This window comes from Ctenopharyngodon idella, chromosome 4, assembly GCF_019924925.1.
Source record: "Ctenopharyngodon idella isolate HZGC_01 chromosome 4, HZGC01, whole genome shotgun sequence".
Taxonomy (NCBI): Eukaryota; Metazoa; Chordata; class Actinopteri; order Cypriniformes; family Xenocyprididae; genus Ctenopharyngodon; species Ctenopharyngodon idella.
The window spans coordinates 10,895,577-10,923,552 of NC_067223.1; the positions used below are offsets into that span (position 1 = coordinate 10,895,577).

Sequence of the window (27,976 nt, forward strand, 5' to 3'; positions counted from 1 at the left end):
TGTTTTTGCAAGTTTTCTTTTTATTTAAAAACATTGCACAAATCCATATATTGACTATCAGTCCTCTTACCACTGAAAACAGGGTTCAGGTAATGTTCCCAGGGTCCCTTGCGGTCTCCCTCTTGGCTGTACTGTATTAATTTGCAAAAAAAACTTTAACCAGCAGCAAAACAGATCAACTGATCATGGCCAAGTCCTTTAGTGAGCTGCGTTTATGTTTCTTTGCTTTATGTCCTGTACGCACAAACTCGATTTTCCTCTTTTTGGCCTCATTTTTCTTTAGCTGCTTCTTTATCTTATTTCTGGCGGCAATGTCAGGATTTACAACAGCCTGTCAAAGGGAAAAAAAAAAAGACAGGTAGAATGCATGGTTTAAGAAACTGAATATAATCACTGTTTAACTTTTACTAATGTTATAAAGATGTGAAAATTGGAAATTACCCAACAAATGGTTTAAGGCCCTTTCACACTAAGAATAACTATATTAATGTCTATACGAACAATGTTCTATTTACTGTAACCGTGCTGCTGTTTTGTCATCTGCCAGTTTAAATGCGCAAGATCTAGAAAGGAGGGTGGATTCTGATTGGCTGTTGGATGTTTTTATCATTCATCAGCTTAAAAAAAAAAAAAAAAACACGTTCTAGAAGTGATTCCAGTGATATCGTTATAGTTGTGGTGTGAACTCTATCTGCTATTTTACATTTTAAGCGATTTTTAAAACTAAATTATTGTTATTGTCCTTGGTGTGAATGGGCCTTTACTTACTAGTTGTGTTTAAATATTAGAGTAAATATTTAAAGGGATAGTTCACCCAAAAATGAAAATTCTGTCATTTTCTCACCCTCAAGCAGTTCCAAACCTGTATGAATTTCTTTGTTCTGTTGAACACAAAGGAAGATATTTGGAAGAATGTCAGTAACCACACAGATCCCTCCCCCCTTTGACTACCATAGTATTTATTTTTCCTACTATGGTAGTCAATGGAGGGCGAGATCTGTTTGGTTACTGACATTCTTCCAAATAACTTCCTTTCTGTTCAGCAGAACAAAGAAATTCATACAGGTTTGGAACTACTTGAGTGTGAGTAAATGATGACAGAATTTTCATTTTTGGGTGAACTATCCCTTTAAATGACGCTTCAGGTTTAAGATAAACACAGATGTTCTGGGAGGACTTTTTAGAAGTTCTCATTGGCTCTTACCTGCAAGGCCTTGACTTTCTTGCGTGAAGCACGTCTCTGGCTGGCTTCTTTCTGCACTGCGACAAAAGCCAGTGAGAATCGCTCCAGACCGACCAGCTTCTTCAACAGCTCGATCAACTCCTGAGCCAGGTTCTTCAGTGTGGGGTCTGAAACAAGCCAAAAAGACTTGAACAATTAATTAAAAGGCAGTTTCAGCCATATAGTCACTGCTTGAGGGAGAAACACTAAGCATCATAGTTTTGAAATTCTAATTTAGTTTATCTATTTTACTTCCAATAATATCAGCATTTTTGATGGAATTTTAAATGTTTTAAAAGCTTAATCAGTACAGGTTATAAACTATGCATCAAGTTATGGAAATATTTTATTTTCAAGTGTTTTATTTAATTTATTCCGAATTTTTATTTTATTTCATGTTTCCTTTTAGTTTTTCATTTACACTTCTATGCAAACATGACATTCATCGCATTTAATTATAACTCGTTCTTTCCATGCAATGATAATAATAATGCTAACACAATATACAATATCTAAATTAACATGAACAAGCAACATTTCTATATAGCCTTTATTAATCTTAGTCAATGGTAATTTCAGTATTCACTAATACACATTTAAAATCCAAAGTTGTATTTGGTACATTAATGCACTGTGAACTAACACGAAACAACTATTTTGAACAAAGTTTAATAAGTACTTAAACATATTGCCCATATTGTTAATGTTAGTGAATGCATTACGTTAACAAATGAGACCTTATTGTAAAATGCTACCAAAATAATACATTTTATTTGTAATGCACCTTTCTAATACAGTGCAAAAAACAAGCAAAATAATACATAAAATATGATACAATAATTAAATATTAAAAAGCTTCACCAAAGAGATGTGTTTTGAGCAGTTTCTTAAAACAAATGTAGGTTTTATGTGTCTGTTGACTGTGTGGACTGACCTTGGTCTGCATATGTGCTGTCCAGCTCTCTGTAGAGAGGAGCAATGATAGTGGTCAGATATGGTCCAATCCGGTCCTTTCCGAGATCCACAGCCATGGCTCCCAAGAACTTAAAAACACAAGTTCTCTACAAAAAGAAAAGTGACAGAGAAACATGCGTTTACTCAGCAAACCACAACTAACTCAGCTGGACATCCTCAAACCAGAGGACATTCATCTACCAGCGATCCATCTGTATCATTCGTCATATCGACGTCAAGTCTAAACACAAAGGCTGATTTAACACTCACCTTCAAAGGCACTTTAGGTGTGTCTGCTGCTTCTCTTTTGGCCAGTAATGAAAGCTTCTTCATCACCCAGAGGAGAGACGCTGGCTTGTTCTTCTGCTCCTTATCTTCCTCTTCATTCCCCTCCGTTTTATCTGTCGTTTCTTCCTCTGCACCCTCTACCTCCTCCTGTTCTTCAGTTGGATTCACGGTATCAGACTCTGGTGAGATGAGGAAGATCACCTTGGCCACGTAAATCAAGTTCTTCACCACCTGATCAAGAAACACACAACAGTGGCATCAGATCACCATTAAAGATGCTTTGAACGGTTTCAGCAGTGTAACTTCAATCATATGCTCTCTTTCTAAAACCCCACCCTTCAAAGACAAGCCAGCCAATCCAAAGCCAGATAATCCCAACACATGATTTAAAAGTGTTTCAGATTTTTTTTTGAGCATCAGAGTAACAAATCCCATGTTTTTTTTGTCATGAGAACATAACATTAAAATAAAAACTGTTTTTTTGGCTTGTAAATAATATTTTAAAAGTTACATTTAAATTTTATACATGTTTACATGTTAAAACATTAATTTAAAATCAAGGGTTTAGATATTTCAGTAAAACAAAACAAAAAAAAACATAGAAAGTCTAGAAAACAAATTAAAATAATAAAATAATACATCTCAAAACTTAAAATTAAGGTTAACTGACATTATCAACATTTTTCTTTTTTGTAAAATATAAATTAATAAGTGTTAGTTTTTATTTTAGTTTTATTAAATACTTTGAAATAGCTTTTGTTTTTATAGTTTTAGATTAAAAAATATTTTATATTTTTAATTTTTTTCATAGTAATATTAGTTCAAATTTTAGCAGTATTTTTTTTTGTCATGCTTTTGTCATTTTATGAGTTTTCAGTTTGTTTTTTTAAATATTGCTATTTAGGTTTTATTTCAGTTTTAGTTTTAGTTAGTTTATTTTCAATTAATAATTTTAGTGCTTACACTTATTTCAGTTTATTGCCAATGCAACATTTTAACAAGTTTTTCAACTATTATTTATAATTTTAGCTTTATTTCAATTAACAGAAATGTTTAATAGTTTTAGTTAATGATAATAACCCTAATAATAATAATAATAATAACAACAACAAAATAATAAATCAATATTATATTATAATTAAAATGTTATATAATATTATTAAATAAAAATATACTAAAAACACAACAGCAAACATTTTTTTTTTTTTACCTGCTCCCCAGCAGAAATATCCAAGAACTTGGACTGCAGTTGGTAACAGAAGGACAGGACCAGCTCTCTCATCTAACAGTTTAGAAATGAAAAAGGAGAAATTCTTTAATTAAAGTCTGTTTTTGTGAAATGAGGGTTTTAAGTGCATGTTCTCGGGACTCTTGCCTTCTGATACAGGTCGTCTGTGAGAAAAACGGTGGCTACAGGGTGTGTGGTTTTATTCCCCTGAGAACTCCATAAGGCCAACAGATCCTCAGGTTTATGAGCAGCAAACAGCAAACCAAAGATCTGAGAGGCGGTCAGCCACACCCACGAATGAGGGTAACGCAGATGGGAATAAATATGACCTGGAGAGAGCGAGAATTCATGATGCATGTATGACAATATCTCAGGTTCATAAGCACGTTTATAAACTCTTTCCCCGCCATTGACAAGATTTTCTGTCATTTATAAAGACACAGCACTTTTGAGTTTTTCTAGACCGCTTACAGAGCAACACTCGTTACCATATCTGAATTTCAGCTCCAAAGGCATCCTCAGCATTCTGTATGTGTTCTTACCCCAGATGTTGTTGAGCAGGTCTGCAGGTTTGTGGAGCTCCAAAAAGCTGCAGTCTTTGATGAGTTTGACGATGAGCGTGAGGTAACAGAACAGCAGTCTGTCAGCAGCCTTCTCATCCTCCTCTTCCTCAATCTGATCATATCATTGACATTGTCAGATGCTAAATCATGTAAAAGAAGTTCATACTATAAAACTCTGCACTCACATCCTCAAAGTTGGAAGTGTGGATCTCTTTCTCGATGAGAGGAATCAGGACATCCAGTCTCCGGCTGAACTTTGCCCCTTGAACTTCCACAAACAGCCCACAAACCTGAGCTCCCAGCCTCCGCATAGCCATCTGCACAAGCACAAACACGCAAACTGTTAAAACCAAAACCAGAACTGTATTTTTTAAACATACTGTTTTCCTACTCACCTTCTCGCCTGTAATCCAGCTGTTAACCAGGTTAAACATGTTATTTTGATACTGCAAATTCAACTCTTTCAGCAGAGACTTGACGGCTAGAGCCGCCATTTTCTTACAGGACGCAGAATCATCGTTCAATATGACCAATGACAGAGGCACAAAGAACAAACCGCAGTGCTCGTGCAAGAGAGCCTGTGAACAAAGATTAAGACTTAACAGATTAACCCTACAATATCATAAACATCAAGTAGAAAATAATTTTTTTGCCAGTTTACTTGCATAATGTGAAGCATTTCAAACAGGATATTCAATGAGGGAAAAAAGGTAGAATTAATTTATCCATCAGGTTTTTACTGAATCATGGCAGAATGGAGCAAGATTTTGGGTTTAGGGTTTACTAATTAACTGATCACTTTTTATAAACTTAAGATCAGGAATGTGCATTAATGTTTATATTCAGTGTTATCATAGTTCACTAAAAATATAAATAACCTTGAACTGATTTTTTTAATCTAGTTGAGAAAGGCAAAATTTATAATTTTCATTTAGTTTAACTTGATGTACTAAAGGAAAAAAAAAAAACTAAAAAATGAAATAAAACTTAATAAAAACTAGACATATTTAAAAATATGACAAAACACACAACTAAGTCACTAATATAAAATGAAAATGAAAATGAAAAATAAGTATAAATAAAAATAAAAAGTAATTCAAAATATTAATAAAAACTATTATAGTATCTTGATGATACTAAAATAACAGGTTTCTTTCAATAAAAACTTTAATATTAGTATTGCATGACCATTTCCCACCCTCTCTCGGACACTGACTGTTTTTGTTACAGTACCTGAGGAAATTTCTGGAAAATGTAAGCCATCAACTCAAGCGCAGACTGTCTCCCAGTGTCATATTCATAACTGAGAATAAGAATAAAATAAATAAATAATTTGCCTCACGTGAAGGAAACAATTCACAACCGTCTTATTAATCAGATGCTAAAAATGTACCTAAGCTGAGCAACAATGAAGTCAAGATGTTTCCTCAGTTTCTTCCCCAGTGGATAGTCCATCAGATACTTCAGGTAGATCTGCGATCACAGGACAGATATCAGTCAGATGATAGTTATGACAAGCAGGACCAGAATAAACCTGGATGATGATGATGATAGCAATATCCTGACTGACCTGTCTGCAGCGCAGGCGAACCTCTTCGTTTGACCCGTCGATGGCAAACTTGGCCACTTTTTTCATAACATCCTCCATCTCCGGCACCACTAGTTTCCTGGAAAGAATCGCCTGCAAGAAAAGCAAACCCAGTACCGGTAATTTTATTTCAGTTAATGTTTATTTCAAGTTTTTTTTTTTTTTAGTTTTTTTTGGTTTAGTTAATAATAACCATGAGCATAACTAGTAAAAGTATAAATTCACTATAAAGATGTGTCTTTTTTACAATTTTGTTTTATTTCCAGCTTTTCCATGACCATAGGAAACCCACCAGGAGCAGATGAGTAGGTTTAACTTACCTTCAGGAGGCCGAATGCTGTGGCTCGCCGAGAGTTATCATAAATGTCCTCCTCAGCATATCCCAGAAGCACTTGCAGCTGAGTTTCTGATATTTGTTTTCTCGCACTCTGAACCAAAACAGTTATGGCCTATAAAACAGAACATTTCTTGCTGGATGATTCACGTTTGGCATTTAAAATGAGGACGTAATAATGTGAAAGTGGTGAGGGTCTCTCGCACCTTAAAGCAGTTCTGAACCAGGAGGAAGTTCTCGCCACGGGCGGCTCCAGCTCTGGCGTAATCCTTCAGCAGGACAAAGAGCTGCTTGGTCAGCTGGTCGTAATTCTGTTCCACCGCCGGCAGAGGAAACTTCAAGATCCAGATGAAGGCCTGCAGAGCCTCGGTAATCACCTGATGTGCACAGAGCACGTGAGTTTTAGCTGTATTCATGCAGTCACGGGTGTATAAAGGAACAGCGGTGCAGGAAAAACTGTTACATAATACATGAATCAAACATATATTAAGTAGGACAGACCTTGACATGCATGGAGTTAAGACAGTCCAGGAGGAGAGAGACAAAAGGATCCAACATCTCCTTTACTGACGGGCAAGATGAGTTGATCTTTGAAGTCTTCAGACTACAGTGAAGCAACTGCGTAAGAGACATTTTGGGGTTTAAAGCAATATTGCAACAAAATATAAGTGACTATTTGTGAAATTCAGTGTTCAAATCAGTTTTTTCCTGATTGAAAGAAGTTTTTTTTTTCTTCTTCAGCAAGGACACATTAAATTGATCAAAAGTGGCAGCAAAGACATTTATAATGTTAAAAAAGTTTTCTATTTCAAATAAATGCTGTTCTTTTGAACAGCCTATTCATCAAAAAAAATCCTAAAAAAAAAAAAAAAATTGTATCACGGAAAATAAAAGCAGCACAACTGTCTGTTTTCAACAATGATAATAATAAGAAATGTTTCTTGAAAATGATTTCTGAAGGATCATGTGACACTGAAGACCGGAGTAATGATGCTGAAAATTCAGCTTTGAACCACAGGAATAAATTACATTTTCAAAGATATTAAAATCAAAATTAGTTATTTTAAATAGTAATATTATTTCACAATATTACTGTTTTTACTGTATTTTGATCAAATAAATGCAGACTTGGTGAGCATAAGAGACTTTCAAAATCATAAAAAAAACCACACCGGCTCCAAAAATAAATTTAAAAAAAAGTCTAAATTGGTTGCTTGCCATTTAGCAAACATTTGGTTTCATTCAGTTTGGCCCTGTCCCAAATGGCACCCTAAACAGTCACGAGCACCCTTGAACCTAAATTGACCAATGGACACCCCTACGGTCTCGGTGGCCACTGTACGTCCACAAGACCATAAGTACATATGAAGTGTGCCATATGGGACTCGAGCCACTGACGTACACATCAGTACAACAGTCATAAAGCATGATTTTAAGTCATTTCTTCTTGGGACTGAACCTCAGCCACAAACACTGAAAAATCAAGGCATATTTTCTTACACTGAGACCCGTTTCCACCAGGATGTGCATGTTTGTTTTGCTACTAATGGCGGCCTTCACCCCTACTCTCTTAGGAGTGGCGGGCAGCAGTAAACAGCTTGGCGGAGGCAGGCGAGGGTCTGGAGGTGGATGATGCTTCTCTCTGGGTAAATATAGGATGTGAAATTATTTAAGTTAGATCTGATTGAACCAGTGCTAATGCATCTCTGAGTGTGTGTGACGTACTTGTTCTTGCTGGTAATGAGCGGGAGACTTTGACTGATGAGTCCGTGGCAGAGCAGTAGGATGGACTGAGGGCTCATGCTCTGATTGAGCAAAAGTCCCATCACAATCCTCTTAAGCACAGCATGCACTCGCCTTGACACCTTCAAACTAGTCGTGTTCTCAAGCACCTGAGAGGAAGATGAAGACCAGATAAGTCTCTTGAGATAACATGAAGCTGTTGTTGAGATGCAGCTCACTGGTCATTTACCTCTTTGAGTGGCAGGATGAGGTGGATGACGCGCTCCTGACTGCAGAACTGGCCGAGCAGCTCGTACGAGTCTGAGCTTTTGCTATGACGGGCCTCCATCACCTTGGAAACTATTCCTTTGATGTCCTTCTCCTCGGCTACAGCTCCGAACAGCTCGTTGTTGAAGATCTGGGAAGAGAGTTAGTCTATAAAATTGTACAATTGTTTCAAAATTATGATTGATAATGTAATATTGATGGCGGTGCTTACCGTAATGAGCATGTCCATGCATGGGTCAAGATCCCCAGCAGTCAAAGATGGTTTTAGGACAGTAAGCAAATGGTACACTGTGAAGTCAAAACATGGACCTGTAGGGGAGAAATTATACACTGGTCAGTGACTTGACACTCATTCTGATTGGTACAGGTTTATTCAATTATTCCAAAAAACATTAAAATTACAATTTATACAGTCAGTGACTTACAACTCAACATCAATATCTAAATTTATATTTATTTTGATATGTTTTGCAGGTTGAAATTCTTTGGATTTGAAATTATGGAATCATGTTTCATTATTTCTTTTTGAAATTTGAAGCTATTTTGCTTTCAAATATTAATTTTATCTAGCAAATGTTTTAAAGCATTTTTGGACCGTCTCTACTTGTTTGCGACTTTGCAACTTCGACAGCACGGCTTAATTTCTTTTTTAAACAGCGTTTTTCCCATTTTCTGAAAAGTAGCGTTTTTGGAGATACAGGGTTTCCGCCCGACAGTGACAATATATTTTATCTTAAAAATATGTCTGAAAACCTTTTTTAAAATTATTAAAATATGTACACTCAAGTGTATTTAAAGTGGTACACATTTAAATAAATATATGTATGAAACCAACATCATGTATACAAAGATCACATTTCTAAAGATTTTGCACTAAATTTTTTAAGATTTCTCCTATTCAACCATATTCATCAGTGACACGCTCATAATTTATGAAACACTCATGTGCTAAGAAAGACAATATTTTACCTGATATCCCTTCACTAAAACTGCCTGCATCTCGTTGAGCAGATAATGAAGGTATTGAGGCCCAAGTGTCTCTATGATCTTCACCAAAGTGTTTCGAGCGACATCACGGATCTCCTGGAAACGGCTCCTCAGGTGGACGCACACTTTCAGAAGGATGCTGCATATATAAACACCAAACTTCATCATTTACCACCTTTTTGCAATGATGATCACTTAAAACTAAAGAAAACATGGAATATTTGCAGCACAACCACTAATCCATCACTTTCACACTCAGACACTTGCGTTAAAGAGGACATACTATGCTCTTTTAAGTCTTAATTTTGTTTTTGGGGTCTACTAAGAATATTTTATATTTGACATTGTTGCAGCACCTCTCTTCCCAGTCTGTCAGTAACACTCTATTTAGTTCCTGTCTCTGTGAAGCCCCTCCTTCCGAAAAGCATAATGTGCTCTGACTGGTCGGCTGGACCAGTGTGTTGTGATTGGTCAGCTGCTTCGAGTGTGTTAGGGAAATGTCACACCCCTTACCATAACTGCGAGTTTCAACATACTACTAAATGCAACTCAACCAGGCCTCGCCCTTTTTTTTCATGACGTCTTTCTTTTTCATGCTCAAACAGCAACATTACACACTAAAAAAGTTGAAAATGTACAAAAGCATAATAGGTCCTCGTTAAGAAAATGGGTAATAATAGAAGAAATATACCCCGGCAAGTTCGCTTCCATGACATCCTTAGGCAGAGACTTCATGAGTTGAACCATGGCGAATGCAATAGGCACTCTGGCCACTTCATCATCTTTCACCTCCTTAGACTTCACCATCTTGTGCTCGTCATCTCGCTTAACCTGCAGAAATAAACATCAGTGTACAATTAGTTCATGGTAAACACTTTGTTTCAGTAGTGAGCACTTGTGTGGTTATAAACAGAATATTTATATGTGGCAATTATTTTGGGGGGCTTATTGAGTCATTAGAGAACAAACTAACACAAAACTCATGAAATCAACTGTTAATCGTCAATTGTTCATTACAGTGGTGGCCAAAAGTGATGTCCGGCTTCGGAAATTTGAAATCTTCACTCTTTTTTTCAGATATTATTACAAATTTGTTAAAGATTTTGTAAGCATATTTTGTAGTTGTGCTTGGAGAACTGATTATGTTGTAGTCAATGTATGCTTCTTCCTGTGAGCTTTTGTTTTTCAATGCATTTTTTCTGCATAGTAAAATAAAACCTGTAGCTGTAGTTTGCCCTTTTTTGCCAAATAATTTTGTCAGATAAATACGTTAACCAAGTTTAGTGTTTTGTTCTTCCGTCATACCTAAAATATTTAAAAACTATAAAATATTGTCCTCATATTTTGATGGTTTAATTGAACTTTTAGGGTCATCGAAAACAAATATCCCCTACGGACATCACTTTTTGGCCTCTTCTGTACATCCTTTGTAGAATTTAGACCACTAAGAGTCTTCAGTCTTGCTCTACTGTAAACTAAATTCATTAAGTATGATGAATGAGTTCACACCTTCGCAGTGAGGCACTTGTGAAGTTTAGGCAGGACAGTCTGAGTGAGCGTGTGATGAATGGAGGAAATGAGCGCCTCTAGACCCTGTTTACTCTGTGGAAGCCCACTGTTGACAGCAGGAGGCACTTTCTTCACTTGGGTGTCTTTGCCTTCTGGTTTGGCAGGGCATTCCATCTCAGCATCCACTGCAGTGGAAACGGCTGCTCCAGCCTCATCAGTTTCCATAACATCTTCAGCATCACTTTCATCTGTGTCCATGGTTTCTGCTGCCTCGTCCACAGCCTCTTCCACCACAACACTGAGCTCTGAAGTTGATAGATTATGTTGGTCAAGTTAAGCACTGTGTGGGTTAACAGGAAGTATAATGTGGCTGTTGTGACAAATTCTCACCTTCTGTCTCCCTGTTTTTGGCCACCTCGATTTCTTTACTGAGAGTCTCATGGTCAAAGTGGAACGCATCAAGAACAGTCAGCAACAAACTACACCAATGAAAAGAGTCAGAAAGTCTTTCAGCATCATAAACAGGACAAACACATCACAGAAATGGCACAAATGCATAAGAGGATGTTGAGGAAATTCTTTCCAGGGAGAAAATATTGTATATAATTTGCGGGCATCATGGAACCGCTAACAATATGTGGGATATTGTAATCACTTTTGAATGCATGCTCGCATTCACTTCGTGATTATGCATAAAGTATATATGGAGAGGCGGTACTGACCACACATTTTACAAGATATCAGTCACAGTTACAGATAAGTGAAATCTGACTCCTGCTGCGACTAAGCAGACGTTTTCAGTTTATAACTGTAGCGTCCAGTGTCCAACTAAACTAAGTGATTTTTAATTACAGTGGGGGCGTTGCCACATTGTACAAGTAATGAAACTGGTGTACGGCCGAACACAGTGTAACACCGCAAGCCTACCTGACAGCCAGTTTTTGCTCAGCTATTCCAGACTGTAAAATATGGACAAAGTGTTTGACGTAGAACAAGTACTTGGACCAGGTCAAGCGTCTGCACACGGCACCGATAACTTCTATGGCAGCTGTTTTCATGGGCTCATACTGGGAACACAAAGAATTTATCCATTAAAAGCACATAACAACCAGGATGGTGACGACATAATTGAAATAGTTAAAAATATCACCAGACGTAAGTAACAACCTTCAACAGTTTTTCGTCAACTAGAACGATCATGGCGTAGGGCATGATGTAATTCTGCATTGAGCGTGATGACATCACAATCTCGCCCTCAGTCAGCTGCCTGGCAAACTTCCTGAGTGCTCGACCCCTTCTGTAAACCTGAAAAACAAACAGACTGTGTTTTATGCTTTTATGGTGAGCCAATTTCAAATAAGAGTCAAAGTGTATATTTTATTTTATATTTATTTATTTATTTATTTATTTAATATATATATATATATATATATATATATATATATATATATATATATATATATATATGACCCTGGTACACAAAACCAGTCATAAGGGTAAAATTTTTGAACGCTGAATAAATAAGCTTTCCATTGATGTATGGTTTGTTAGGATAGGACAATATTTGGCCGAGATCTAACTAATCGAAAATCTGGAATCTGAGGGATCCAAAAAAAAAAAAAAAAAAAAAATCTAAATATTGAGAAAAACGCCTTTATGAAGTCCTTAGCAATGCATATCCACTCACAATACATTTTTGATATATTTACGGTAGGAAATTTACAAAATATCTTCATGGAACATGATTTTTACTTAATATTCTAATGATTTTTGGCATAAAAGAAAATTGATAATTTTGTATAAATATATATATATATATATATATAAAATGTTTATTAATATATGAATTACTATTACTAGTTAATTACTTAATATTAATGATAAAATATAAATGTAATTAATGTAATGTATATTTTAAATTGTTTATGTTTACATGTTTTATTAATATATTTCATTACTTTTTAATTTAATTGCTATATACTATATACACATTTTTCAACACAAAAGGTTTGCTATGAAGAGAACTGAAACTGTTTTGAGCTGCATTATGCAGTGAGTAAAATAAGCTAAGCTTGTTTCATTAAGGAAAGGAGTGCACTTACATACTATTACACTACATAATATTAAAAATTTGGGACCCTTTTTCTCCAAGCTCCACCCAATTGAGGATTTATGATGTTTCTGGTTTTGAGTCTAACTGATGAGTTTTGATAAAGAGTCCTGACGTTACCTGTATGTGCTTCATATGCTCAAAGAAATCTGACTCGAGATCATTATAATCTGTCAGCTGAACCAGATCACGAAACTCTGATCGGTTTGGAAATGTCTTCACCAGGCAGGCCAGAACCGTAGTGTATTCATTTCGTACACTCTGGGAAAAAGAGATACAAATGTGTGAAATGAATGTGGAATGTTCACAGAGCACTGGCTGTAATGAATGCAAGCTGACACGTCGCTCGTTTTCACCTCAGTCTTGCTCTTCAAACCCTTTCGCAGTGCATCCAGTATCACGTACTGCACAATCTCCTTGTATTCGGCCTCTGGGCATCCGATTTCTGAGAGATGCGTTATTATGGCTGACAAACACATGGTGGCACTGTCTGCCAGAGACATGTCACCGATCTGTCTCAGAAACACACAAAAAGCATTCAAAACTCAAAGCAGGGCAAGACAAAAAGATACACATAAAAAGAGATCTTCGATGCTAATAGTAACATCAATAGAATCTCAAAACTTGACCGTCACCTCTAATGAATGGAAGCAGTTGTGCATGACAACGGTCAGGTATCTCATATCCAGCGTACTCATCTCTTTAATGTGCTTGGTAGCCTTCTGGAATGCCATGAGACGCACGTCAAAGTGAATCTCGTCCAGATGGCGGCTGTCAAATGCGTTGAGCTGGAGAAGAGAGGAGATCCGGTCAAATACAAACATGACTGGAAGAAACAAAGCTGAAGCAGTTTCTGATTGCCTCAATGGACATTCACCTCAATGACAATGTCTGTGATGTACTTCAGTTCACTGTCCATGTCTGACAGAGCCTGTGGGGAGAGATCATCAGTCGGAAAGAGTTTTGAAATATACTATAGTGGTGTTAAAAGTGTCTGGAGATGCAGAAAATGACCTGGAACGCTTCACACAGAGCCTGACGTGAAAGTCTGTTGTGGATGATGGCGAAAAGTTTGCTGAGAGGCTTGAGGAACACGCTGGGCTCTGAACACTGTCTCAGCAGGTTCTGCACAGTACCCAGGATGTCCAACTCGGTTTCCTGAAAGATAACAACAAGTAAATAATAAGAAAATAAAATTATTTGAGATCTAAAGCAATAAAATATTAATATACATTATGTACTGACATGAGGAGCGTACCTGTGCGGTTTTGGGTTTGTGAAGGTAAGGTAGAAGCAAACCAGTTAGTGTTGTACTCTGTCCCTTTTCAGTCACAAATCTGCTGATCCTGGAACACAACAAAGGCTGTAATTTACTTCATTGCACATGACGGCATTTTTTATTATTATCAATGCTGAAAATGGCTGTGCTGCTTAATATTTTTGTGGAAACCTGATAAATTATTTTTTCTTTGATGATTCTTTGATGAATAGAAAGTTCAAGAACAGCATTTTCTTATAACAGAAATGTATTTAGTGTCACTTTTGATCAATTTAATGGATTTTAATTTCTTTTTTTATCCTCAAAAATATAAGCAACACAAGCGTTTTCAACATTGATAATAATAAATGTTTCTTGAGCAGCAAATCAGCACATTAGAATGATTTCTGAAGGACCATGGGATCGGATGGATTCTGGCTGTCAATGTTTTTATTGTTTACCAGCTAGAAAAAAAAAATTGTTCTGAAAATCATTCAACTGATATTGTTTCTCTGTATCGTTAACATTGTGGTGAGGACTTCGCTATTCTCATAGAATTAGTTTGACTATTAAAACTTTATCGTTATAGTAATCGTCCTTGGTGTGAATGGCTCTTTAAGCTGCCTGTACATATAAACAGAGATATATGAACATACTTTGAAAGGATGTTGAGCTCTTTGCTGACTTGAGCTCTGAATTTCTTCTTTTTCAGGCGTTCAGAGTTGCGCACAACTCCGCCGAGGTACTGCAGTAGTGCTGGGATGTGAGGAAGTAGCAGACGGCAGCCGATAGTCAGAGGATCTACCCAAAGAAAAGAAACAGGGATGTCAAATACGCAAAGAATAGTGGGTCCTCCAGCATAATCATCAACACCCGCTGTCAGTACCTGATACATCACAGCTTTCAGGGATCACACAGTCATTCACAATCAACTCTGTCTCATTCTCCTTGGGTTCAAAGTCTGGAGTGGTCAGCAAGCTCTCGGCTATGTCCATCACCATGGCCACTGTGATGGCAGACGCATTTTTGGAGGATAACAGAGCAAAAACATTGAGCAGGACATCACACTCAGGGTGGCCAGGTCTCTGCTTAGCAAGCAACGGGAAAAATCTGACAGAGAGAAAATACATTTATATTAAATTAAGAGTGCATTACAGTAAAATTTTAAATCAGCAATAAAATCTGTTGACAATGGTGTCAAAAACTGTGCTCATGAGTAAAAATAAAAAGAAGCCTGGGTATTTTAACAGAAAGGCAGTACTTCCATTCATACGCTGATTCATTTTTCTATGAGAGGCCCGTCTTCTCCGCATGGTTAATCTTACCTAGCGTTTTGGGTCCACACATGGATGACTTTCAGGAGGGGCGTTGGTGCATACGTGCTTTCAGTGGGCAAACGGCACACCTAATAAACAAAACACAACCAGGTCATCTAGGTTACTTACTGAATCTATACTGATTCCAATCCACATTTAAATATATCGAGACTGCATCAGCGCACAGATCAGATTTGTAAATAAAATGAGCTCTTTTTCTTATTTTTAGACAGCTTAATCATTTCATTATTGTTGTTGTACAAAGCGCTGTGCTGGAATTTATTTTCAAGGAAGTACAATGTCTATAGTTACAGTAACATCTTCAACTAGTCAGCTTGAGATCTGTTACATTTAAACTGGTTATATCTCTTAACCCTAGTAGTGAATGTTTTGTTTTTTAACCGCTAGAGGGCCAAAAGTTATAGAGTGTAATTTACTAAAGCTATCTCATCAGATTTCTCTCTTACACACACACCTGAGGCCACACCATGGCTTGGAAGACAGCGTCCAGCTCATCTGCAGTGAAGTTGTAACACTCAAAGCCATCAAAGAAGTCTTTTATGCGCAGAATCCCCAGACGACGCAAGTTCTTCAGAGGATTGATGCAACCAGGCTTGAGCTACACAAACATAAAGAACAGTGAGCTCTTGACATTATCAGCACAAAAATAGATTCACCCACTACACAATATAAAATCAGTATGAGAAAATACAAAATATACAAAAGAAAACCCTCTAGTTGTTATCTTTGGAGAGGAACTCTAGCAATATTTCATAATCTGCACAATTATTATTTTTTAGTTTGTATATGTAGTAGTTAAAGGATTAATGAGGATTTTTTTTTTTTTTTTTTTTTCTTCATTCAGCTCACCTGCTCTCTGCGATCCAGTACAAATGACACAGAGGCTGTGATGCACAGCAAGATCTGCAAAACTTTGGGCAGGTAGATTTGGATGAGATGTCCTAGTTTCTTGATGAGCAATTCTATGGTGTTGAGCAGGCTGTGCTGGCGACCCAGAGGGAGAACAGAAGACAGGTTCGTTTCACCTATGGCTCGATCAACAGCAGCCAGACACGTTCCTGCAAGCGCAAAAAAAAAAAAAAAAAAGTGTTCATTTATTAAAAGGTCAAGTATGTTGCCTATATGGACATGAGTGCACTATTGTTTGCCATTTAAGTTTTCTAATTCTGAAAATAACCTAAATATTTTTTTTTTTTTTTTTTTTTTTACAAACTTAAAGTGTAATGCATAAATGTAAAACCAATTTGTGATGATGGTCCTCATAATTAAATTCATATATGGTCCAAATAATATCTTAGGTTATGTTCACACTTGCCAGGTTTGATTCGATTAAAATGAACTCTGGTGTAATTGCTCTGTTAGTGGGGTTCATTTGAGTAAGTGTGAATGCTGCCATCCAAACCTTGGTGCACACCAAACAAGTGAACCGAAAACACTGAAAGGGGGGTTTGACTGAAATATGAGATTGCTTGTGTGTGAGACAGAGGAATTCCTGGCAGTATTTTGACTCACTGACACATTTTATAAGCTCTTTACGAGTTCAAAAAACAAAATAAAACACAATCAAGCAAACCAGAACTAAATGTATCATTTTCTTTTTTGGTCTTGACCAAAAGAACCAGACTAGAAGTATGAACACACCCTTAATCTAACGAACTGTCAAAAGGTAATTATAAGGTGTATGTTAGGAGGTTTTGTTAGGATTTAATAATTTTAATAAGCTTTAAGTCGTTACCTTCAGCATGATGACGAACAGGCTCCAGCAGAAGATCTATAAACATGCCCATCTCCTCTGGCAGACAGCCTGCCAGGAAGCGCAGCACTATGGAGGAGCGTGAAGACGAGCTCGCCTTACCCTGAAACCTATTACCAACCCTAGTGCACATCCTCCCGTACAGTATCCTGCAAGAATAAATAAAAAACTACTAATTGCAAGCACAAAAAAATTCACATTCAGAGAAGAAAAAACAGTGAAGGACTGATATTACTAATATGCATTGTGTGTAAGCACATACCTCATAAGCATGGGAATGAATTGGGGTCTGTGTGACGAAAGTACCACAGCTCCTTCCTCTGCAATGTTGAAATGGACAATCTCATCTTTAAAATGCTTGTCATCCAGAAGTCTCACCAGATTCTCTCTGTAAACAGTGACAAATCAACAATCATTATGGACCTAAAACAAAGCCCTGGGGAACACCGCTGCTGCAGCAATGTTTAAAAAAAGCTTTCACAGTGCTGCTTTAAGCCATCATATTAATAAACACCAAAAAATGAATAATAGAAAATGTATGCACAAATAGAAAATGTTTAAAACTTGTTTAAAGCATCTCCACGGCAAGTTTGAGGTTGGAGAAAAGCCATCTTTGATAACAGGCTTAAAATGAGGTCAGTGAGGGTTGCCTCTAGGTATTTGTTTTCCCTTCACCAAATGACAAAAGTGGCTCAAATTAACTCAGAGATGTGAAATGAATCCAGAGATGTGAAATCATAATAGACTTCCTGAGGCAATTGGTACATTCCGGTATGCCAGTAGTGAGAGTTAGTATGGTAACCAAAGAAGTCTGTTGGAAGATACCATCAGTCTCAGCTTTGGATATAAAGCACTCTATTCACAAACTGACCTAGTTACTGTATAATACAGAGTTATTACTGAAAAAAAGAAAGCAAGAAGAGAAGTGAAAGGGTCTTTTGGTGCTTTGTGTTAGAGGTCTTACTTGTAAGGGAGAATATTTGGGTCTTTGTATGTCATCAAACAGTCAAGTGCTATTTTCTGGATTTGTTGATCTTTATGGCACAGGAGCTGTGGGTTTAGAGAAAGAATTAGTCTCAGCTGGCCCGTTCACCAAGTATTGATTAGCTTTGAAACAAAGCTGGGAAACCATACCTGGGTGTACAGCTCACTCAGATTTGCCTCCATGTATAAAGCTTTTGGGTTGGTGAATTTGGAGAAGACCTTTAAGTGAGAAATGAGCTGCCTGAAACAAAAACACAGATTCTGATGAGAAACAAATGAATGCTCGTCATTCTGGTATATTAGACATGCACATCTAGTTTGTGTAAGTTCTTCAAGTAGGTAACTAGAGGACAAAGACGGATGTTAGAAGATAAGATCATCTCTTACTTGGCTGCTGCTCTTCTTGGCATCTTTTTCTTGGATTGTTTGGAATCTTCCTCCTTTTCTTCATCTTCTTCCATTTCAGCATCTACATCTTCAGCCATTTCCTGCTCTGATGAAGAGCTGCTTTTCTTCATGAGGTCCTGAGTGGGAGCCATTAGCAGGTCAGATGGGTAGAACTCATTACTGTGAACACAAAGACCACAGAGAAAAGGCAGTCATGGAAAACTTTCTAGAGACACAAATAGGTTGATACAATAAAGCTCATACACACCTGATGAAGCGCAGCAGTAATGGGCTGAGCTCTCGGCTACGTGGCTCCACTCTTTCGGGAAACTTAGACATGGCTTGCCAAAGCAAGTCACGGAAGTTTGTGAAGTCTGTTCGCTCAGTGGGATTCAGCACCTGGTCCAGCTCTTCCAGAAACACAACTCCCACGTCACCGCTCTCAATCACACTGGTCCCTGGACCTCTGAGCTGCTTTGTGGCTTGATGTTTTCCATCACCTCCTTCATCATCGTCATCATCATCATCATCATCTGCCTGGAGCTCTTCCTCTGAAAATAAAGATTCATAACAGACCCAAAAATGAAAATTGTCATTAATTACCCTCATATTGTTTCACACCCATGAGACCTTCGTTCATCTTCGGAACACAAATTAAGATGTTTTTGATGAATTCCGATGGCTAAGTGAGGCCTCCATTGACAGTAAGATAATTAACACTTTCAAATGCCCAGAAAGGTACTTAAGACATATTTAAAACAGTTCATGTGACTACAGTGGTTCAACCGTAATGTTATGAAGCGACAAGAATACTTTATGTGCACCAAAAAAACAACATAATGACTTTATTCAACAATATCTAGTGATGGCCGATGTAAAAACACTGCTTCACGAAGCTTCGAAGCTGGTTCGGATTGCGTATCAAATTGCCAAAGTCACGTGAACCATTGAAATTTCGAAACGTTTTGAAACACTTATGACATAACGAAGCCTCGTTTACTGAAATCATGTGGCTTTGGAAGTTTGATACATGCTCCAAACCACTGATTCGAAACAAAAGATTCTTAAAGCTTCATGAAGCAGTGTTTTGAAATCGCCAATCACTAGATATTGTTGAATAAAGTAGTCATTTTGATTTTTTGGCGCACAATAAGTATTCTCATCGCTTCATAACATTAAGGTTGAACCACTGTAGTCACATGAACTGCTTTAAATATGCCTTTCTGGGCATTTGAAAGTGTTAATTATCTTGCGGTCAATGGAGGCCTCACTGAGCCATCGGATTTTATCAAAAATATCTTAAGTTGTGTTCCGAAGGTCTTACGGGTGTGGAACGACATGAGGATGAGTAAATAATGACAGAAATTTCATTTTTGGGTGAACTAACCCTTTAACAAAAGACAATAAATTTTCAATAATATTATCACATTGACATTTAACTGCACTATCAAATGGGAAGTGAATCGAGCTGGATAGTGACACTATTGCCTTTTGTATAGCTGCTTTCATAATTGATGAACTTTGCAACATTGACAGAGTTACTGAGCTGAATTGAAACAACACTGAACTAAACTGAGCTGAATGACACCGTCTTCTTTAGAGCTGAAATAGAAGTTGTTTCATAACTGATGAATTACACAACATTAACACTTATTTTCCTGTTTATTAATATGAAGCTGCTTTGAAACAATCTGTATTGAATAAAGTGCTAACAAATACATTTGACTCGTCTTGAATGCCTCATCAATGAGAACTCACCAGCTAGACCAGCAACCATCTCCAGATGTTCATAATAAACACTCCAAAAAGATTTGTTGTCCATTTCTTTAGCGTGCGACCTGAACGGATGGAAGCATATTAAACTAAAACTCAAAGACAGAAATAATACAGAGAAATAGAGAATAATGCTGAAGACATAACCTTGAGGGTTATGAGGGTACATGAGGGTTTAAAGGCAAAAGATCAAAAATGACCGTAAGTTCCACACTTACACCAACAGTTCAATAACAGCATCCCAAAGAGGTCGGAAATTGACAAACAGCATTGCAATAAGATACCGAAGAGGAACCTGTAAAACATGCAAACATATTTATAGCACAAAACAAAGCTTTCAAAAATTATTTCATTTTTGATATGGAGTAAAAAGCATTAGCTACCTCATGGAAAGGTCCGTTAGGCAGACAGTGCTGCACCAGGTCATGACGGAGTTTACGAAGGTGTAGTAGTTTCTCCCTGTAGTCCTGCACTGTGGCTGGGACCTGCTCTGCCTGCAGACACACGGCGAACACCGTCTGCGCATTTGAGCTCTCCTCTCCCTGAAGAAGACGTGACTTATTAATAAAACCATGCATGCGTTTTTCACAGCCATTGCTGTTAAAAAAAATCTCACAAATGATACCTCTGCTGGTTTAGGAAGATCAGCCTCAAAGTTTGACAATATTCTGAGGGTCAGCAAACGAATCTGTGGATGACAAGGACAAATTGATCCTTCAGAATCTGTATATTCATAACAGGGTCCACACAGATTATGAGTAATGAATCTATTACATTTTTTCCATGACTTTTCCAGGGATTTGTGATGAATGCTTATTAAGGATTTAGTAACACTTTACAATAAGGTTTCATGTGTTAACATTAGTTAACATAAACTAATAATGAACAATACTACTACAGCAGTTATTATTCTTAGGTAATGTTAATCTCAACATTTTAGGATCAAAATATGTATTAGTTAATGGACTGTGAACTAACAAGAACATTTTTATTAATTTTATTATTTTAGCTGGTAACATTTATTTATTAAAAGATATAATGCATTATAAAGTCATTATGAACACCTTTATAACGCATTATACATAAAGGCTGCAAGTAAATTGTCACCAAAATTTCCATGACATTTTAAGATTTAATTAAACTATATCACTTTTTCAGGCCTTAAATCCTCTGATATTTCCAGGTTTTCTAGGACTATGGGAACTCTACGTTATTCCCACTTAACAACAACAACCCTCACTGAGCAAAACCTGACCTTAGAAATGTTGGAAGAAAAATTGGAATGCAGTATATTGCACAATTCCAGCAGAGAATCATGGGACAGCTGAGCTGAGCAGCCACTGAGTGCCAGTCTTGTGTAGTACAGATCTCCTAACAGCAGCGCTGAAAGATCAGTGGGAAGTTTCCTGTAACAAACAAACAAAAATTGCAAGTTAATTTAACAGACAAGACCTTTTTACTGGGATGTCCAGAGCAAATAAATATGTCAATACTGAAGCACATACTGGATGATGTTTCTGACCAGCTCTACTGGCAGGAGTGACTGTACCGCTGTAGTCTCCTTGAAGCTGAGTAGAGTGCTTAGAGCCTGTCTGGCTACAAACAGCCCTCCTGAATGGACAAAAGGACAGTATTAGGAACAAACTACACCTGACAAAGTTTAACATAATTTACCATAGAAGCAGCTTGAGACAATCATTCACACAGACACTTGACTGACCTTTCCCTAGAGTTTCACTGCACACCTCCTGCAGCAACCTGTTCAGTAGTGCAGTGACGACTTGTATAACACTTGATGCTTCTAATGGCCTGCAAAACATTGTAATTGTTGTATATTTACACAAATACCAAATTATACAGCAAAAGACCATTTACTTTTTAACTGTCACTCCACTTTTTAATCATAGATCTGAACTTAAAATGTTGTTATTCATGAATTCTTTGGAATAAATGCCTAAGGTTGGTCCCTTTTTAAAGTCACAAAACAGCAGTTTATTTCAGAAGATCAAAGCCATATGTCTAAGTTGATATCACAAAAGTACAGTTTCCATGGTAAAGCAATGTTCAATTTGAAAACTGCTTTCACATGATGAATTTTGAGTGTTTAAGCTTTCAAATGATACCTAATTTATTTCTGTCTGCAACAAAATATTTTAAGTAATGTGAATGTTATTAGAAAATTATATTTGCATGATAAAATACCATAAAATGGGATTATATAAAAATACTGACTGGTTGAGGATGCAAAAGAATATTACAGTAATTTATGCTGTATGCTATTTGACACCCAGAGTATTGTGGCTAGTTAAGTTTTTACCTGATGTGTGGGAGGAGCACTAGTGCAGCCCAGGGATGAGAAAGGTCAGAGAGCGGCTGATCGATGGGGATGTCTATGAGAGAAAGAATCCGCTGGGGAACAGAGACCGACTGGTCTTTTTCAGGTCCAGTTGACCTAAAAGAGAATTTGGAATTTTTACATGTGTATTCATCTACGAAGTATTTAAATTCAAGACAATTTTTATTATGCCCTTTTACAAAGTCTTAATATTGTTTTTGGGGTCTACTAGAATAGGTTTTCATGCTTGAATGTTCAAAAAACACCTTATTATTCACATATTTTACATTATTGCAGCACCTCCCTTCCCAGTCTATCAGTAACGCTCTGTTCAGTTCCTGTCTCTATGAAGCTCTGATTGGTTGGCTGGACCAGTTATTTGTGATTGGTCAACCCAAGTGTGCCACGTGTGTTCTGAAAAGTGAAGCCAAAGCATTTCGATTGATCGCCCCCTGGTGGCTGGCTGCAGAAAAGGTCATAAACCCCGCCATCTCCATGTAATCAAATGACAAAATGAATTACACTTCAAATAATTTTTTTTCCAAAGATGGTTTCTGTCATTTTAGGTAGTTATCATCACGCAGAAATATGTTCAAGTGTTCGTTTTTCCCAATAAGTTTGGTTTTAGTTATGCTAAAAAAATGGGATTGTAACGTCATGATTGACAGCTGTTTATGTTTGATTCTGTGGGAGCGGGAGTATGGGCAGGATATTGATACTGCGGCTCCATCTCAATTGTCACTTCAAAACACAAATGTATCAAACTGGTCAAAAAAAAGTTCATCTTGGAGTACTAGCAAGCTTACCTGACAGTCTGTCCAGTGAAGACCAATGGGTACTTCTCAAAAGCCATGGAGCCGTCAGTGGGGGGCGGAGCTTTGGACAGAATCAGACCAACAAGCAGTTCCAGAACCAGCTGTTGGTTCACAGCGTCCTCAGTGCAGAAGAGCTGCTCCAGATACTGCAGCAAACTGGGCAAGAAAAGCTAGAGAAACACACATCAACATTAAAACAGACGCAAGTTGATCTTAAAGACGGTTTCACAACGCAGTGCGGCTTTTACTGACCTGCTCAAACTGTTTCATGTCAAACATGTCTTTCGTAAATGACAATATGAGGTCTCTGTCCATCCCGCTATGGAAGACCTGCGTAAGGGGCCACAGAGGAATTAAGGTCGACAGGAAATTAGACGCATAAAGATGGACAAACATTTGTGTAGGTGCACACTAAACAAACCTTTTTCACCAGTTCATGGATGCTGCTGGCAGGTAATGACAGATTCTCCCCCATCAACAGAGCAGTGACCACTTGTAAAAGCAGCCTGGAGCAGGTGTAGGACAGTCCTGGTGCCTGAACTAGCTGAAGAAGTGTCTAAATAAAACAAAAATGAAGAAAAACATATTAAAGATGCAACAGCAGTTCGGTCAGGACATTAGAAAAGTGTGTTTCACAGGCGTACTTTGTGATTTTAATTCCATCAAAATCTGCCATGTCTGTGTTTTTCTCACACAACCTTAAAATTCTAAAATTCTAGAAGTTAAAAGTTAAAATTCTAGAGCAAATTACCTACTGAGAAATCTAATCCTGTCCGAATGTGAATGTATTATCCTAACACTTCTCCTCATGTGTTTTTGACCCACCCGAACTACTGTTTGCACACCAATCTTGCGCATGCTTTCATTTTTCATTTCGAAATAGATGGTATCCGACACAAAAATTAAATTATAAAATTAATAACAAATACAGCCAAATCACAGAAACTGCTAAGACTGCCCATTTTAATATCAGTGCCAGGTAAAATACTTCTCTGCTCACTTATGTCGGTTTATTATAAACAGCCACCTTCTATAAACTATAAAAGATATGTATGTCATGTGTGATGCATGCAAGCACAGCACATAACCTTCTGTGATGTCCACAACTAGAAAACACACTATGTGATAAACACTGAGATGTTAGTCCGTCTGAATCGGTAGATGAAATCACAGACGTGATAAGAACTGTAACACACTCATACACACCTCACAAACAGACTGTGGTTTTGTTATCTTTTCTCCTTTGCGATGCTCCACAAGTGTGTGGTAGATGTACAGAATCCTCTCCAAGTGTTCATTAGCCGAGTCAGCATTGCTTGTCTCTATCTTTCCAAGAACTTCTTTTAGAGAGCCCTGCAACACACACACATATATTATATATATTAAGACCAATAAAAGACCATAATAAATGGTATGACCAACAAATGGTATGGATTTTTTTTAATGGACAGTATAATTTTCATGCATACACGATGCATGTCTAAAGAGTATGTATAACAGAAGTGTTTGTTCTTCCTTAAATCAGTTTAACCAGGTGAATTATTACTAAATATTAAGTAAAATAAGCATCTAGGATGGGAACAATCACTTTATAAAAAGCGCAAAAAACATTAAAGTTCATACTATATGGATTGTCAGACAAACTTCATTTTGAGAAAGAGAAAAATTGGTTCTCTAACCTCTAAGGAGTCCCACAGGACGAGCAGGTGTTCTTTGTGAACATAGTTGGCTGAAGACTTAGCCATGTGGTCAAGAGCTTCTTTGATAGAGTCCCAAGGTAATTCAACATCCTGTCCAACTGCTGGGCCAAGCTTCTGCAACACCACCGGAAGAGCCTGACAACAACACTACTGTTAAACAATGACAAGCCAAATGTTAATTATGTGATGCTATTGGTTTTCTGGGATGTGATCTCACCGTAGAGGCACAGGAGTGGAACATGTTACGGACTCCTCGACACATCTCAAAGATCAGCTGACCGGCTCCTCTGGCCTTCTGAGGATGCTTAGCCAGGTCGGCGAATATGAGCGTGAAGAGCGCGTCATAATCTGTAACCTTTTCGATATGAGACAGATGCATTAGCTTAAGAGGGCACGTGACCATACAGAGAACATGATGACAGCAACCTGAGATGTTAAAGACTCACCTTTCTCATCAAAAAAGAGAAGCTCTCGGCAGCAAAGTTGCGGATGTGATCCTTCTTGTGCGCCAGAAGTCTACTGTAAAGACTGATTTCAAAAAGTAACTTTACAATAATGTTCCATTTGTTAACATTAGTTGTGTTCCAAATTTGAAGATGATATCACAAAAATTATAGTTCCTGTGAGATTTTGTTTAGGTGCTATACCAAAAATAGCCACCGGGTGATGCCCACAAGCCATTGAAGTTGCATTTTCCTGTACTGGGGGAGGAGCCTGATAAAAGGTACCGTTTTCAGGGTAACGAAATGTCCAATTTCAACAATTCAACAATTTTCACAGGATGAATTTTGTGTGTTTAAGCTTTCAAATGACACCTAATTTATGACGATTACTAAAATATGCGATGGGGGAAAAAAGTGTGGCAAATGTCCCGACACTGACTGTTAATAGGTTAAGACCTTATTGTAAAGTGCTACTAATTATACATTATAATTCTATACACTATGACTGAGAAACCGAACATCCTAATGAGGTCCAAAAGTCTGAAAATAAACTGAAATACAATCTACTAGGGTTTAATTCTACTTCTCACCTGTATATCTTGTCCATATCCTTCACCATCTTCCTCCACAGGTATTTGTACAGGTACGACAGACAAGTGAAGGCCCATTCCAACACCTCAGTGTCTTGTGTGTCCAGTATAGATGTGATGATGACGAAGAAGTCAGGGAAGTGTGGGTAAAAGTCAATCTGGAGGTCCCGAGCCAGTTGAATTACAAGACTGAAAGCAAGAGTGAGGTTAACATGGCTTCGTCGGCCTGTTTATTTAAAAAAGACTGAGAGAAACTTACTCCAGAAGAGGCTGGTAAGCCATGTTGTTCTTTACTGAAAGGTAGGTCTTCAGACTCTCCACAATGGCGCTTTGGTGAAACACCAGCATGTTGAAAGACTGACTCTTGCTTAACACCTCTCGAAAAAACTTCACTGTAGAACAGACAATTAGATTAATACTCAAAACATGCCACTGTGCCATATACATAACAGTAACAGAGAGCAGTGTTGTAAAATCTTGAATTACTTTGTTGTGATTTATTGTTGCTTTTTTATGGTTTCGGTTAACTATAATAACTCTTACAGAGAGCGACCATAGAGAAAATGTACAGAAATTAAATTAACAGTATGTACAATTTACTCATAATATAGTGTATTTTGTTATATTAAACGGTCACAGGACGTGGTTACTTACTGAAGTGGTCTGTCAAATTTAAGTCTTTCCATTTTACCAGGGCTTCATAAAAATAGGTTTCTACCTCCTGAGAAAATAAGCAGCAGAATTAATCAAAAACACATTAAATAATACTATAACGTTGCTAACAATTAATTATATAATGTGATATAAACAAAACTAAGTGACCTACATACCTCAGCATAACTTCCAGTCCTGTCAATGCGATGAATGACATCAATGTTTACTTTTGCGAGCCTTTCAGAAAACGTGACAAACTGGAAAATAAAAGATATTAAGACATCTTAACTGAGTGGAAACTTCCTCGCGTTACAATAGGGGTATACTGAACTTTACAGATTAAAATGTAATTATTAAAATGGCAGACTTATATAAACCCAATTCAATATATAAAACTCTGTTCGTTTCGATATGTATATGAAGTAAAATAATGTAATGTTTGTCAGACGCATAAGCATGAGCTGCCGTCTCCAGCATGCGTTGTTCTCTAAACTTACGCGGTATGTGTTTTCTGATTTATGAGATTGGGGCTTGGCTTTAAGCTTCATTTTGCTGTATTATCCGACAACCAAATACAAAAATAAAGTGTATTCCGTGATTGAAAAAACAAAACAAGATACGTTATCAATTGCTGTGAAATTGATACACATGCCGTATCAGCGAGTCGCCATCTTGAATGATGTATTATGGGTACAGCGTTGACTTATACTGTTTTTCAAAAGAAAAGTCTTACTATGTTTTGAAGAGAGCATTAGGAAGAGATCATGCCTTGTTTTAGGGTTTTTATTTTTATATTATTACCAAAAAACATTTTGGTTTCTTGATCTATACCAGGGTTATTATAAATCAACTTTTTTTTAACAAACCAAAACTAAAACCATTTAAAAAAAAAAAAAAAAAAAAAAAAAAAATCGGTGCTTGAAATGAAATAAATGTTAACTAAATATAAATATATATATTTTTTAGTACATCAAGGTAAACTAAATAAAAACGCGAAATGCTAGCTGAAATAAAATTTTGCTACACTAACCATAGTTTAACCATGGTATTTGTAGTAAAACTGTGGCTATACAAATAGTAATCAATCCACCAAAACATCCATGGTTACTACACTTTTACTATAATAAAACTGATGCAGTGATATCCAGGCAATC

The 27,976-nt window shown here is 37.1% G+C and overlaps 1 protein-coding gene across 1 annotated transcript; it reads right to left on the reverse strand.

Moving 5' to 3' along the window:
- utp20 (UTP20 small subunit processome component) lies at positions 1-27,515 on the reverse strand. The gene is given in 63 exon segments (XM_051890652.1): positions 1-331; positions 1,205-1,350; positions 2,157-2,283; positions 2,447-2,695; positions 3,675-3,746; positions 3,840-4,021; positions 4,235-4,367; positions 4,441-4,572; positions 4,651-4,833; positions 5,489-5,558; positions 5,649-5,728; positions 5,826-5,936; positions 6,164-6,292; positions 6,384-6,554; positions 6,679-6,795; positions 7,678-7,819; positions 7,903-8,069; positions 8,150-8,317; positions 8,399-8,484; positions 8,487-8,496; positions 9,157-9,313; positions 9,866-10,005; positions 10,684-10,988; positions 11,074-11,162; positions 11,611-11,750; positions 11,851-11,988; positions 12,914-13,054; positions 13,150-13,305; positions 13,429-13,581; positions 13,671-13,724; positions 13,808-13,951; positions 14,052-14,139; positions 14,708-14,852; positions 14,938-15,161; positions 15,377-15,456; positions 15,843-15,986; positions 16,238-16,446; positions 17,124-17,290; positions 17,404-17,529; positions 18,106-18,191; positions 18,276-18,366; positions 18,513-18,692; positions 18,781-19,063; positions 20,271-20,350; positions 20,504-20,580; positions 20,669-20,827; positions 20,911-20,973; positions 21,541-21,691; positions 21,791-21,896; positions 22,006-22,094; positions 22,603-22,737; positions 23,427-23,605; positions 23,688-23,765; positions 23,857-23,991; positions 24,642-24,788; positions 25,115-25,270; positions 25,353-25,490; positions 25,582-25,663; positions 26,169-26,357; positions 26,428-26,560; positions 26,823-26,889; positions 26,999-27,079; positions 27,320-27,515. Coding segments are annotated over 63 exon segments (8,367 nt in total). The 5' UTR covers positions 27,371-27,515; the 3' UTR covers positions 1-175.
- Positions 27,516-27,976: the final 461 nt, after the last annotated feature.